The sequence below is a fragment of the Phlebotomus papatasi genome, chromosome 2 (assembly GCF_024763615.1).
Source record: "Phlebotomus papatasi isolate M1 chromosome 2, Ppap_2.1, whole genome shotgun sequence".
Classification (NCBI taxonomy): Eukaryota; Metazoa; Arthropoda; class Insecta; order Diptera; family Psychodidae; genus Phlebotomus; species Phlebotomus papatasi.
The window spans coordinates 95,738,735-95,754,713 of record NC_077223.1 but is presented as its reverse complement, the minus strand read 5'-3'; the positions used below and the strand labels follow the sequence as shown (position 1 = coordinate 95,754,713).

The 15,979-nt window shown below is 31.6% G+C and overlaps 1 protein-coding gene across 1 annotated transcript; it reads left to right on the top strand.

Annotated features, from left to right (window-relative positions):
- Positions 1-7,058: 7,058 nt before the first annotated feature.
- LOC129802532 (gonadotropin-releasing hormone receptor) lies at positions 7,059-12,975 on the top strand. Its single transcript, XM_055848436.1, has 3 exons — positions 7,059-7,949; positions 11,914-12,294; positions 12,361-12,975. The coding sequence occupies exons 1-3, from the start codon at positions 7,443-7,445 to the stop codon at positions 12,586-12,588; spliced, it is 1,116 nt and encodes a 371-aa protein (XP_055704411.1). The 5' UTR covers positions 7,059-7,442; the 3' UTR covers positions 12,589-12,975.
- The last annotated feature ends 3,004 nt before the right edge of the window (positions 12,976-15,979 follow it).

Below are 15,979 nucleotides of genomic sequence, written 5' to 3'. Positions count from 1 at the left end.
TGTTAATTTGCTTACTCGTTGCAGTAGATTTTGTTTAAAACTTGTAGAAGAAAGTGTGTAATTAATAAATAGAATCTTAAGGAAAAAACAAAAGAAAGCAATTTATTATTTCGTAATAATAATAATAATATTAATAATAATAATTCTGGAAAAATCACAAATATCATTTTGCCTAGTATGCATAAGCAGGTTGATAATAACAAGTCTTTTCTATAAGTTATCGTTCAGGCAGTAAGAAAAGTATAATGAAAATTGATATATTATATTTTAAATTAAAATTAAAAAATTGAAATAATAATGGTTGAGCTTTAGGTTGATTGGGGCAAAAAGTAACAAATTATTAAAATAAAATATTCATAGTATTTCAGTATTTCCGAGAAATCGGATCACCAAATTTTTGACTAAAGATAGTCTTCATGAGCTTTCTTAAACATGGAAAGCTTCAAGGGATTCGAGTAACGAATAGGAAGACAAAATGAAGTTTGTAGCGTTATTTTAAAAATATTTTCTTTTCAGAAATTAGACATAATGACTAACTTATTTTCTAAAATTTGTGCAGTAAAAAATTGACTCAGATTCACTGAACACAAATCCTTTTACTTTTTTATCAAAAATGACCACTTGGGGTAAAAAGTAACAAAAATTTACATTGCATGACAATAATTTACTCGATGTAGTTGTCTATATCTAATTAACATACATATACACAACACTTTCACCGACATTTTATTTTAATATTAATTTTATTTTATAAACAGTGAATTTTCGTTTACCGAAAGCTCAGTCCTCACTTTAAGCTTAACAGTCTCACCTATTATAATCCTCACAACCTATCCCGAGCTAGAAGGGGTCAAACGTTTTTTTAATGACTAGCTTTGGTTCTAATTGTCCGAATTTGATCATTTAGGGCTTTTGAAAAGTTTTCGTGGAAAACCAATATCCTTCTAACATCGGAAGTTCGTCAAACCACCGCTAGCCGTGCTATTTTCAAAAAGAAAATTTTTCAATTTTTCATTACCTCTGGCCCTATTGCATGGATCAGACTGAAATTTCCGTATATTTTAGGTGAACTTTATATCTGTCAAAAACAAAAAAATAAAGTCGCTCGGACAACCTTAACCCGAGTTATAATGGCTCCGGCACACCTTTTAGATCAGGAAAATTTCATAAGGTCGAAATTCGCATCCCTTTCTTACTCAAAACTATTGCATATGTCTATCTCACTCTTCTGCGCTCTTCTTCTTATTTTAGACCTCACAACAAATTTAATTTAGCTCAAACGAATTTGAAGTGCGAGGGGATAAGATAGACATATCATATGTCCCATCATATGACATTACCTTCAAAGTGTCCAAATTTAGAAACTGTCCAAAATTATGAGCTCTTACCCCAATTCTCAATATTTCTGGATGAAATCAACACGAAATACTTTTAAAGGTACCTTTGAAACTTTTAAAGGTATTGTGCTCTCGAGTCTGAGAATTTAGTAAAATTTCTTGTTTTGCGTATTTTTTGTATCAATCTGTTAAATTTATATAAATGAATTGAACCAGAGTTCGAATCACTCAAAATTTCAATGATATAATTTCACTGAACTTGTCTAATTTATAGGCAAAAAATTGAGGAATTCTACTGTTTTCTCGGTATAGTTCCTCAAGTAGTAAAAATAAAACCAACTTTTAGGACTTGACATAGTTCACACTGTCGCACTGTTTGAAAACGTAAAATTTTTAGGGCCCCGACAAATGGGCATTGGGCCTCCACATTTCTAAATCCGGCCCTGGACATATGCAAAACTTTTAAGAAAGAAAGAGATGTAAATTTTGATTTCATGAAATTTTACTGATCTAAAAGATGTTCCGGAGCCATAAAAGGTCAAATTTTGAAAATTGACCGGCCTATACCTCCGGTACTAATTAACATTTTGAATTAAATTTGTTTTGTGGGTTGGTTTCGAATAAAAACTATAGTTATCGGTTCATAACCGGTTTCGGACTTGTGAGAAATTCTAGGACCTCTCCAACGAGGCCAGATATGATGACACTATTCAGTTGAGAAATACGGTGTATATAGCCTTTAAATGGGCTTGAAAAACCGTTTTTAGAAACGATTCCACGGTATTTTCGTTTATGCACGAAAGGTTCGCATAGGTAATCTCTAAAAATATCCAAACGTGAAAAAATCGCATGACGCGTTTTCGAAGAAGGGATAATGATCCTTGGGTAAATTTATGGGGGGGGGTCCTCTAAGGGTCCCAAGCCTCTATCTCTAACCGTTTGGTCTCTCTAGCTGTATATAGTGTATTTATAACATAACTCAAAATCTAGGGATCGTTTTCTTCCCTCCATTTGCAGTTCAGGCACTAGAAAATAAATACAAGAAAGTTTCCATTCAAACAAGGTAATTAGAAAAAAGAACTCAAAGAAAAAATATTAATCATTAATAAAGCCGACAAGACACACATATGTAATTATATTGCTGTAAAGATTTAAATGCTGCTAGTTCCTTCTTCCCCTTAAATTTGCATTCTGGAGTGAACTGAGAAAATGTTAATGAAGTTTTTCTCGGAATTTTCATTCACTATTAATCCAAAACGTACTACAATATTATGCGTTTTAATTATAATTGTATATCAGTTATTATTGAAGGAAATCGAGATTAATAGTCCAATTGATTAAGTATAATTGCATCCACACGTTCAATTGAACAATTTCTTAATTTTATATGCGAAATATCATAAGAGTTGCAGTGTAATCTGTTTTTTAAATTAAGTGCACCTCATGAGATTACATTGCGAGAAATTCTTTTCAATAAACAAGTATTTAAGCAACTTTTGATGGGAATTTTCAAGTGTCTCATTTGAATTCTCTGGCAAATAGGAATCAAGTGAATCTTTTGCATCTCTGACAAATTAATCTAAGATATGCAGAATTTATTAATACAAAGGCATTTAAACAAGAAAAAAGTTACTGCTACAAAATGCTTAGATTTACAGGGTTCACGGTAAGATTGTTCTTATGAATTAATTAAAACAGAGACCGTGTGGCAAGATAATTATAGAGAACTAAATGATAAATCAAAATTGTCTTCATTAAGGTGTAACGATTTTAGAGTAATAATAAAGTTTAAAATCATCACTGGGGTCAGTAGCACAGATTAACCTTGATTTTATTCTCGAAATTTGTTACTTTGTCTTGCTTTTTCAAAGTTTGAACACAATTTAATAGTTTGGATATTGGAGACACTATATAGTGTAGAAATAGTTTCAAATCCGGATATTTATGACTAAAATGCCATCCAAATTACAGAGAAATTCGGACGTGAAACGGTAATTTAATTTAATTTGTTATTTCTTTAGAGAGTTTTACCTTTAAAATAGCCCATAACCGCTCATACTAAGCTCTGGAATAATCTTGGAGGACTTAAACCACTTAAATATTTAATCTTCGAAAATTAGAAGTCGATTTTTTTCGGTTATAGGTGTATGGACGAAGTGTTCGCCTGGGCTACCTACAAAACATATTCGAAAATAAAAAAAAACGTAGGATCCGTTTTTAAAATAAACAAAAAAAACACGCCGCAGACCACGACGGCAAGCAGGAAAAACAATTGGCAAGAGTAGAACTCAACAACACTTTATTTAATTCACTATGAGAGCAAATATTACGGGAATCTCGTGCAGCTCGCACAGAGGAGGGAATTTGCGCTTCAGAGTGACCTGATGAAATAGGCGCAGGTAGGATAGTTGCTGCCCTTATTCTCTCACTCGAACGCGGATAATAAACTTAAGCTCAAACTTAACTGTGCAAGTACAAATACTCGACTTACTTCATTGCGAGTATGAGTTGCTCACATGAATTATAGGGGTAACTTTAAATCCACCTAAAGCACGGCACTCACCCCATAAAGAGCACCATGCAGCATTCTCTAGGCAGCAGGGTATGCCTTAAAGCAGCTCAGCAACAATATTGTTTTATTACGGGTCACTGAAAACCTGTTGATATCGTTTACAGTCTATGCTCCAGATGGATAATAATTCGAAACAAAACGAATTGCGTATATAGGGGAACTGGGGCAAAAAGTCACAAAAGGGATATTTTTTTTTACAAGCTACTCGAGCGCTTCAAAAATTTCTAATTAGCGCAGTTTTATAGGAAATTTACCGCTCTACAACTTTGTGAAAGTAATATTCCTCTATTTTGTAAGGAAATACGTTTATCGAGCCGATTTCTAAAAGATAATTTTGTGGCCTTTCTCAAAAATGCTGGGGCAAATAGTACCAGACATGAGGTATTTTCATATTTTGATTCGCTTCATTACGGGCTTCCGTAAATTTGAAAAAATACATAGAGGACATATTTTCATAAAAAAATTATTCATATACACCTTTGTAAAACACCGTTTTCTCTGCGAGAAAAGTGAGAAAACGAGAAAAGCGCTTTTCAAGCTATTTTAGAAGAAACACACAGAAGACTGCAAATCGTTTGACCAATGCAAACAACAAGTGGCGAGACATGTCGTTTTTTTCGCCGTGAGACATCGGAAATTGCTTCGCTTTTTGTTACTTTTTGCTCTATACCTTTTGTTACTTTTTACCCCAAGTGGTCATTTTTAATAAAAGGATTTCTGGAGAAAAGAATTTCACAAAGAAATTCTAAAATAGATAGCGGATTCGTATTCAAAGAATCCAAATTATTTAAAAATATTCACCAGTGCATCAATTTTGGAAAATAAGTAGGTAATAATTGTTAGGGTAAGTGTACCAAATTCCGGCCAGCTTGTAATTCCGGCCACATTTTTGTTCCTTACATTTCCAAGAATTTTTAGTTTTTGCATACTCTAGAAATTATTCAATGCAAAAAATATAACAAAAAAATATCGCTTCGAAGCAAGATGATCTGAAAAAGGCATTGGAAGAATTCCGGAAGGGTAAGGAACTATGAGAATGAAGGTGGCCGGAATAGGCCACCAATGCTATGTCTACATTTTATTCATTTTAAAATGTATTAAGAATGATTGTAGAGAAAATAAAGATGATAAACTGTTTACAAGGTTCCAAGCAATAGTCCTTATAAAAAAGTAACAAACAAAATCAATTTGTATTAAAAATATTATATTTCAAATTTGAGACTTTATCGCTTGAATGCAACTATGCCGAAATTTGGCACACTTACCCTATCTTCTGCAAGGAAAATATTTCAAAAATAGGGCTAAAAATTTCGATATTAGGTGTGATTCCTTCATAATCACACCTATTGTGATACTCCGATTTTCTAAAAGTGCTGCGATCGAGCTGAAATTCACAGGGTATATGTTTTGAACATCCCTGATGCCAAAAATGATAGTCCGCCATTTTCGGGTCCGGCCGGCCGTCCGGCCGTCCGTAGTACGCAATATCTCCGGTTTGGAAAGAGATATCTTCATAAATTTTTTTAAATATATCTACTTGCGCGTACGATAACTTCTATGTTATTAGTTTTTTGAAAAACCGGTTCTAAACCGGTTTAAAACCTCAAGTCTGAAAAAGGCTCTAAATGGATGTAAAGTTTTAGGCCTCTATCTCTTATAGTTTCCGAGATAATCGACTTTAAAGATTTTCAGACACTTTCATGCATTTCTCATCCAATTTTCCTTATTAATAACTATAATATGTTACATACAGTTTAAGAATTATTATACAAAATTTGCATTATTGTGTATAAATATCGTTCGAGTTTGCCACAATCCAAATTTGCAATGAAGGAATCGCACCTCTATAAGCTGATCTAGGCTTATCACTGGCTTTTTTATTTTCTAAATTCCTTGTTCGAATTATAAGAAACTTACGACATTGAAGAAGGTCTCTATGGAGGCTATCTATAGAAAAAAATTTGAGCCGCTATCTTTTTTACTTTGGAAGATATTGAATTTTGAATTTTTCGATTTGTGACTTTTTGCCCCAGTCTCCCCTACTGCTCTCTCTTTGAGTTCGTGCACTGAAATATACAATATTTCTAATAAACAATTACACTGAGAAAAAAATGGGGGTGCGATTAACTTTTTTTCCTCATAATTTTAACACTTTTTAGGTGTAAAAACATATCAACATTTTTTAATGTTAATTTTAGACCTTTTTAAGGGTAAAATTTGCATAAAAAGGGTAACTTTAACCCATACTACACCTAAAAAGCATAATATTTACACCGATTTCGAATCAATACTGCAGAGTAAAATAGACTTTTCCGGAATGTTATTTTAACTTTTTCGGATTTCTCTCAGTGTACGTAAATAAGTAAAAAGATATATAAAAAATCTTTCTTTTTTTTGCGCTTTTTCTTTTTTATTTATTTAATATAACAGTATTTGTGTAATGGGATAATTAATTTCAAATACCCGAAAAATTTTTCAGCTTTACCCAATTTTAGACACAAAATGTTAATGAAATATCGGTTATTTAATGTAAATAACAATAACCATTTACAACAATTTCGGAAAATTTTCAATATATTTATAATTTTGCTGAACAAAAACATTATAATGTTATTAGTTTTTAATATTTTTGTTACCGAATTAGAGGCAAAAATAAGTTTATTTATTATTTATATATGCTATTCCGCTGTTTTTAAACTAATTCTCAAGATTGTGAAGATCATAAGGGAATAATTGCCATTTGTGTATCATTATTTTAAATTAGAGAATTTAAAACATAGTAATTAAAGTTCTAACGAGGTATATGGCTTTTTCACCTGATTTTTTTTAGTTTAGTTTAGTTTAGATTTAGTTCTCCTAACTTCAACCGACGAGTCTTTAATAGAAGCTTGTTATTACGATATTAAAGATATTTGGACGTGAGTAAAGTTTCGATCTGAAGTTTCTTAACTCATGTCGTTTGTCTACAATGTGTCTCATAACTTCGGGAAATTCTTCTAGATGAATAAAGCAAGATCGTGTTGAGTTTTCGCAAGCTTATCCATTCAATCAAACTGATTCTTAATGACTATGCAACTATCTGCGATTTTATCTTGATTCATGGGATTCTTAGGCCGTTTTCATTAAATCTCTATCACCACGAAGCAACTCATTGTGATTTCCACAGCCGAGGTTTATATTTTTGCATAAACTCCCAGTTTACAAGTCTTGTTTTTCTCACATGCAATTTCCTCATATAATCATCGCGTTCCAAAGCCACGAAGGTGTCCGGCGCTCTGGGAAATCTCAGACACTGAGCACCTGAGCTTGATCTGTTTGATCAGTTGTCTTTTCAAATTGGTACGGGAAGGGTAAATGTTTCATCACAGTTCCCAGTGCCCATTAAGAGCTTTTTTTTATTTATTTTAATTTTATTTGGAAATACAAGTTCAGGGACTCGTGTAGAGTTTTTTCTTGTGAATAGAAGATGGCTAGAGGAGTACAGTGAATAGACTTGACGAAACAATTCAGTGCTAAAAGTGAATCAGTGAAAAATGGAGGTACTTGAAAAAAGTGACTTTGTAGGGGGTGGTGTTGCACTAAATTCTACAATAATTGGAAGAGCCCCCCAATTTTCAGACTCCTCCCTTATTAAAACGATTGTGTTGAGTTTAATGGGATTTGCGGCGATTGTGGGGAATTTGGCCACAATTTGGAGCATCCGTCGGAGTCGTTCTCTCCGTCGAGTAGCTCTGCACAATTGTACCTCAATTTATCAATTGATCACTCACCTCTGCATTGCGGATCTACTCGTGAGCTGTTTTTGTCTTCTGGGAGATGCTGCCTGGACCTATACTGTTGAATGGAAATCAACGGACTTTATGTGCCGTGCTTTGAAGTATTTTCAAATGTTCAGTCTCTACTTGTCCACCTATGTCCTTCTGCTGATCGGCATTGACCGTTGGATGGCTGTTAAGCATCCTATGAAGTCTTTTCGTCTGGACATTCGATGGCGTATTGTTGCAGTTTATCTTATATCCTTGATCTTCAGTATACCCCAGGTAAGACAGAACCATTAACAGTTCAATCCTTTTGTCAAAAGTGTAGTTAGGGTCTTACCAAAGGATTCGCGAATCAAATAACGAAAAATTGTTACAACACTGAGTGAGAGAAATCCCAAAAAGTTAAAATAATATTCCGGAAATGTTAATTTTACCCTGCATTATTGATCCGAAATCGGTGTAAATATTATGCTTTTTAGGTGTATTATGGGTTAAAGTTACCCTTTTTCGTGTTAATTTTACACTTAAAAAGGTGTAAAATTAACATTAAAAAATATTGATATATTTTTACACCTAAAAAGTGTTAAAGTTACGAGGAAAAAAAGTTAATCGCACCCTCTTTTTTTCTCAGTGAGTAAAGTATTCTATTTTTTTATATAAAGTAAGATTTGATTAGATATTATTTTAATTAATTTAAGTAGGTAAAATGGTTTCAAACTTCTTAATTATCATTGCCGTATCCTTTTCCAAGAACTTGATATAATTTGTGATTCACGAACTTCTTTTGGTTTCGACGTATAGGGGGAAGTGTGCCACCTTCAGACGACTCAAGCTTGAAGCATCGGACTAGCTGAATGAGTTGTTTGAAGCTTGAGTCGTCCGAGGGTAGGGCGCTTTCCCCTACAGCTTTATAAAGTGTGTTTTATATTTTTGAACAAAATACGGTAAAGACTAATTCGGTTAGCATTTTGTTTTAAAATAAAGAAAAATTAAAATAAAATTAAAAAGGTATGTGAGTCTTTTGTCTAATTGATACAGCGTTGAAAATAATGCACATGTCAAATTACTGTTATAAATTGAAATGAATCTCAATTAGAAATTCTGAAATTTATTTTTACTTTTCCAGAATATTTTTTCTACCTTTAAAGTTCTGAATTGACCTAATTTTTTGAACTTTTTATTGACTACGTTTGAGTCTACTGCTGAAATTTAACAAAAATGCTTAATTTAATTATTGTTTTACAACAAAAGTTTGTTTTTTTTCATTTTTTTTATTCATTCCTAATATCGGCTTTTCAAGGTCAAAGGTTTGAAAAGGCTCTAGAAAGCTTATTACTCTAGCAAATGGTATCATATTTCGGGTCGTTGGAAAGGTCTTGGAATTCCTGACAAGTTTGAATCGGTATCAATTGGTTATAAGGCGGAAATGAACCGTTTAATACCCAATAACTGTTTTGTTTTCCGAAATTCAATTGCTTAGTTTGGGCAATATTTTGGGTAATTTATAAATTGATGCCAATCGGTTGTGAACTGGTAAACTTGGACTATAAGAGAACTTTAATAAGTAAATTATGCGAAAGTTCAATCGCTGCGCAAAGCCTTGGACGCTTTGCCACCACTTTTTAATAATAAAAGATAATTAAAAAAATAATATGTAGAGGAAAGTACTCTACCTTAGAACGTTCATGCCTTCGAATAATGTGAATTTCTTTTATGTTCTTCAAGACATTTATACATAATTATGACGTAATTATCAATAAATTGATGATGAGCTAACTAATAATTAATAGAAATACGTGTGTCTCTTTTAGGAAAATTAAAAGAAAATTGACTTTATTCGAAGGCATGAACGTTCGAAGGGAGAGTACTTTCCTCTATTTTCTCCTTTAATGTTTTATAATATAATTCTCCTTTAATATTTTAAAAAGCTGAAAGATTCCTGCTAAAAAGAATTGGAATCTGATAGAAATAAAAAATAAATTAAATTGTTCTAAATCTTGAAAAAATGGTCTAATTCATTTAATTAGAATTTAAAATCGTTACTCCAAGTAACGATAAGAGAAACGGTTGATTTTTAATTTGTCATTTAATGATTATGTTTCTCTTAAAGTTTCAAGTTGAGTACTAATCAAGTTTGATTTTTCGCTCAGCAAATTTAATTTTTTACTGCTTAGTAGTGGTATAATACTAAACATTTTGTTTATTGAGGAAAATGAAACTCTGAGTTCTTGCTAAATAAAAGATTTAAGAGTTCTACGCAGTAGATTAACTCAATGAATTAATTTAGATTTGGGACAAATCTATTAAAACTCGATAAAAACTTAATAAAATAATAATCATTAATGTTTCTTTGCATTGTTACAAAATTTACTCAGTTATCAAACTCTTCTAAAGATTCAAATTGTAAGCCCTAGTTTTACCCTAAAAAATCTAATTTTATTAATATCAATTTATCATTTTAGATAATTCAATAATGAATGTATCTAAAACGGTAGTAGAGGAAGTCCCATGCTTCGTACGTTTCCAAGCTTCGTAATGACTATATTGCTCATACGTTTCTCAATAAATATGATTCATTGCACACATATTTTAAAAATAGCAGAATTTGTTCAATTTTTAAAATATATTTCGAAGTCACATTTATTCAGAAACATCTGAAAAAATTTGTCATTTTGGAGCTTGGGATCGTATATAGCATGGGCACTTTCCTCTACAAAATATACCAAGAAGATTTTATAGGTAATAACTAAGAATAGATCCCTAACTCTTAAAGCATGATTCCTCTATAGGGGCCACAGTGTTACCTTCCGACGACTCAAGCTTCGAACAACCAATTTTTTTCAATAGGGCCAATCCATCTCAAAACGACCGAAAAAATCGCAAATCGAGGGGTCATGGTCTTAGATGTTTTTGAATTTTACATATGTTAAAGTACACGATAAAATAATATACCCCTATTTTTTTTTCGGACGAAAAAAAAATAGGGGTATATTATTTTATCGTGATTTTTTTACTGTTGATCAGTAACATTGAGTACTACATTCCCTGAAAAGGTACTTTTGCACTTACTATATTTGAAAAATTACCATATTTTCAAAATTAAAAATAACCAGTCAAACTCAAAATTTTGAGTTCAACTTTTCAGGGAATATAGTTCTCCACAATACTTATAAACAGCCAAAAAATAAAAATTTTTCGAAATTTTTTGAAAAAAAAAATTTTTTTTGAGTTTTAAATAAAAATGTCTTTTATTGACAAAAATCAAACTTTAAGATACATTTGACACATGTTTTAATGAATTTGGCTAAAAGAAAACAAAAAAACATAATTAGTTTAAAAATTTTGATTTTTTGGCATAAAAGTTGAACTCAAAATGAGTTTGACTGGTTATTTTTAATTTTGAAAATAAAATTCAAAAACATCTAAGACCATGAAGGGTACCCCTATGGTCGTCTTGAGATGGATTGGCCCAATACGTTTTTAATGAATTTGGCTCATTATAGTATTATATTTTAATAGCTAGTTTAATGCCTTAAATTTTCTGAAAAAAACCATGCTTTAAATCTACTAAGAACATAAAAAAAATTAAGTTGAGCAAAGCTTGAGTCGTCTGAAGGTAGTTATCTTCCCTCTACTTATTTATTATTTTTTATTACATGGTGTATATCTTCATTTACCATGAGATCGAAAGTATTTTTAAGTCAATTTTAGAAATATTATTAAAATTTTGTGCTTTTAAGGTCAAAATCTAAGATAATGTTGTGCCTTTAATCCCTTAAGGACGATTGGGTCACCGGTAGTACAAAAATCATTTTTTCCTATCAACAATTAAAGTTATTTTTTGCTCTAGAATAGAAAGTCGAAAAAAAAATTTACTGACCCATAATTTTTGACCTCATGCCCTTAAAGGGTTAAAATTTGGCCGGAGATAAGTGACGGTTATAGTTGGATGCAGTGTTCCGATGATATGTTCGATAATTTTAAAATTGTAAGTTTCGAGAAAGTTTAGTTGTTTAGGATAGGGTGTAGTTTGGAAAATGTCAGTTAAATTAACAATTTTATTATTTCTAATAATTTTTTATCTATAAAAAGATCATTATTTGCTGTTTTTTTTGATACTCACTGTGGAGAAAATAAAACAATTTTTCGGTCTGTTGGAATTACATTTTATTCATTGAAAAAGTCACCATCTTCTTAGCTACGCCCATACCTTTTATTTAAAATTGCCTTCTTTTTGGAATAGATGTTCGTGTTCAGTGTCAAGAAGGGTCCCTTTACTGAGGAATTCCATCAGTGCGTCACTTATGACGCGTACGAGAGTGGTTCGTGGCAAGAAAAAGTCTACTCCTTGACTACTCTTATCATAATGTTCATCATACCTCTGGGTATCTTGGTGGCCACATATTTGGCCAGTTTTAGGGAGATTGCCCAGAATGAGCAACTATTTACCAGTGCTCCCAACACTGTCCTCAATGCTAGTCTCTACAAGCGACAGAAGCTTCTGCATCGTGCCAAGATGAAGTCCTTCCGCATGAGTGTGATCATCATACTGGCTTTCCTCATCTGCTGGACACCCTACTATGTCATGATGCTAATTTTTCTATTTTTCGATCCTGGCGAAAAGGTAGGTTTTTTTTGCAGGCTTTCCAGTGAAACTTTAAAATATTCCTTAACCTTTATTTCTCAACAGTTGAAGGAAACTCTTCTGTCGGTTATATTTTTCTACGGAATGTCCAATAGCCTTATTAATCCAATGATATACGGTTTCTTCCACATCTTACCACGGAGGAGACGTCTTCAGAGGAATATACCAAAGTCAGAGCCCACCATTCCACGGGAAAGCGACAAGAATAGTTTAAGAAAATTTTCAATTAGCTCACTCTTAAAACAACAAGTTAATTCACAAAATACGCAATAACATTGACGCAGGAAGTGAGCAAAAATTGTGGTTTGTGCAAAATTATGTGTCTGAAAAACTTTTAAAACCGAAGCTAATGAAAAAAGTTATTTTTCCTTTCAAGAAGTTTAGTGACTTAACAGGATAAATAAATTTTTTACAGGAGACACTTGTTCGGCCTTTTTTTTACATAAAATGGAATAAATAAAAGAATAATGCATTTTTCATTATATTTTATTGTTCGTCGTTTTGCAATTTAATTTACATTTTTTTTGTGAAATATTTTAATGTAATACAAGTATATACATAAGTTTTTTTTTCTAAATGAAAATTAAGTATCGACTTTGTAAATACCCGCAAATTTTATTGTAAGTTAGATTTTATTAAATGATATACAAAGAAAAAAAATGTTTTCCTTTGTACAAAGTTTGCTTTTCAAGGATAATTTTTTTTTGAATGATACCCTCTTTATACGAGAGTTTAAAATAATAAGAAAATAAAGAAAATATTTTACCATCTGTGGTCGTGTGCAATGGGGATAGTCGGTTCCACAGAGATGACAGGGAATGATAGAAAGACAATAAGATCTTTATCTGCTCTCAAGTTTAATAGGAAAATTATGGGGATATTTTTTTGAAGGTAGTGCTACATATCTGAATAAGTTCACCTAATACATTTCCCGATAAAGTTTCATTAAGGAACAAAACTCCACTGAAGCCGTTTCTTTTCTTCAATTTCAAGTATTTAATAGAAAAAGTAGTATAATAAAATATTTAAAATAAGCTATTTTACTAGCATTAGAAGCTTTTTTTAATTCTAATTTTGCTAAAATAGGTCGTACTCTCTACAAAATGTTATATAGGAAAGTGTTGTACTTTCACACGATTCAAAAAATATATATTGTTCTAGGGCAGATTCATTAAGAATTCGAATAACATTGGTAAGCTAACGGCTTCAGGGGTGGAATGATAACTATTCGACACTGTCGAATCGACAGTATCGATAAATCTAAATCTGTTACATTAAGTGAATGTGAACTTTTTACGCATTATTGGACCATTCATCGTGAAATATCTATAGTAGTTTCAGGAAGTGCAGCTATCGCTCAAATTTTTCAAAATCGACAGTCGATAGTATCGAAAATAAGTTAGCATGACTCCCCAGGTGTTTGGTGACCCCTCAGTAAGTCATCATTTATAGACAGACATTTTATTTTTATTTTTTATTTAATTTTCTCGTTTTACCTCTCAGAATCATATTAATGCTTTTTTTTACAGAGCATAAAAGATTCAATGATTTTTTTTTGGTTTTTGGAGAAGTTTTATATTTAGTAGATTTTGTTTATATGTGGCAACGACCTCCATTCTTTGCATTTGTCAGTTGAAAAACAGGCCAGGAAATTGAGTCAAGGTTGAAAAACTGGCCGGTAAGACCAAAACCCTTAAAGAAACTACATTTGCCTACAAGTACATATTAACAAGCTGAAAATTTCAAAATTCGAAATCTTCCCATATAACAGAGACCAGGGTAGCCGAAGAATCCATTAAATTTACTATAAATTGCCTTCATGTCTTAAATTATTATGATATTTACGCATGGGACAGGGGAAAGTACTCTCCCTTCGAACGTTCATGCCTTCGAATAATGTAAATTTTCTTTTCTAAGAGACTTACACATTTCTATTAAATATTGGTTAGCTTATCATCATTTATTGATAATTACGTAATAATCATGTGTAAGTATCTTTAAAAAAGTAAAAGAAATTCACATTATTCGAAGGCATAAGCGTTCAAAGGAAGGGTACTTTCCCCTATATAGAGAAAAAAATAACGTAAATTACTTTTAGTTTTCTTTTTGAAATATTCTGCTTAACCCTTTAACTCTTTCGCGTCTTTAGGGTCATATAAGACCCGGGGAAAAGTTTCTTTTTGGCTATTTACATTAATTGAAATCTAACTGGAGTCTTGAGAAAATGAGCCAAGAATCTTACATCCTTCTATTATGATGTTGTGCACGAACAGATAGATTTCAATTAATGTAAATACCCAAAAAAAACTTTTTTCCTCGAGAAAAGAGAAAAGAGTTAAGGACGAGAAGGTCAAAAATTGAGGGTCAGAAAAAATTATTGTTTCTAACTTTTTAGAGCAAAATACAACTTTAGAAGGTCGTAGAAAAAATATAATTTTTGAGTCACCGGTGACCCAATCGTCCTTAAAGGGTTAAAGGAGGAATCAATTTTGACCAACTGCTTTACCATAATCTTAATTTAAACAAAGCGAATAAAATTGAGACAAAGTACCACATGTCTGTCAGTATTTGAACAAAATTCTTAGAATTTCTTACAAAAAAACATGCTCTAAATATTTTTAGTAAGTAAATTGGTAAATTTGGTAAGCAGGTAAATTTTGGTAAGCAATATTTAAAAATGGTATTTCAAATTAATTTTACCTTTGCCAATAATATTTAACTATAGTCAAAGAAATTAGTCTGAATTAATGTAATAATAAATCCTATGGTAATTTAAACTGTTAACTCAGGATAAATTTCTCAGTAAAATCTAGGAAATTTTCAGTTTAGTTTATTATATAAATAATTCTTCAAAACCTCAGCCCAAGGCATTTTTTTGGAATTTGTAGGAAAACCTTATTATTCCACCCTAGGGGCCAGGGGGGTAGCTTTACAGATTTTAAGCATTTGTCCAAAGCTGTAGTACGACTCTTAAACTTACCAACGGATATGATCAAAAAAGTAAAGCAAAACAACAAGAAGAAAAAAAACACATAAATTTTCAGAAAGGTTACGTGAAAAAAAATTAAAAACATTTTTGAAATCACCCAACACTTCATTAGATTTTTTTTTCATTGTAGACCTTTGTTATTTTAGTGATAAATTTCAAACAAACAAATATTTCAAACAAAATTTCATACAAATAATTTCAAACAAATATTTCAAGAAATCATAAAAATACTTAGGGGAAAGCGCGGTACCTTCGAACGATTTATCCTTCGCAAAAATCATTTTTCTTTCAAAGTGTTATAAATGAATTTGACCCATTACAATATTATATTTTAATAGCTAGTCCAATGCCTCAAATTTTCAGAAAAGAGCTATATGGGTGAAATCTATAGGAACATAGAGAAAAACTGGAATTGTCCAAAGCTGGAGTTGTCCGAAGGTAGCGCGCTTTCCCCTACTCGTTTTTTTTAGAGTACGGCAGTAAGTTACTTTCAGTATAAATACATGAATACTTACAGTCACTTTTAGAGGTCTTAGAACTTTTTATAAACGTATAGCAAAACCATTTTAGGAGTGAGATAGGTGATTACAAAATGAGGTTTTGCTCAAAGTTATTGAAATAAACACAAATTCACAAAAATAAGCCTTTTGTTAGACGTATTATTTTGATTTAATT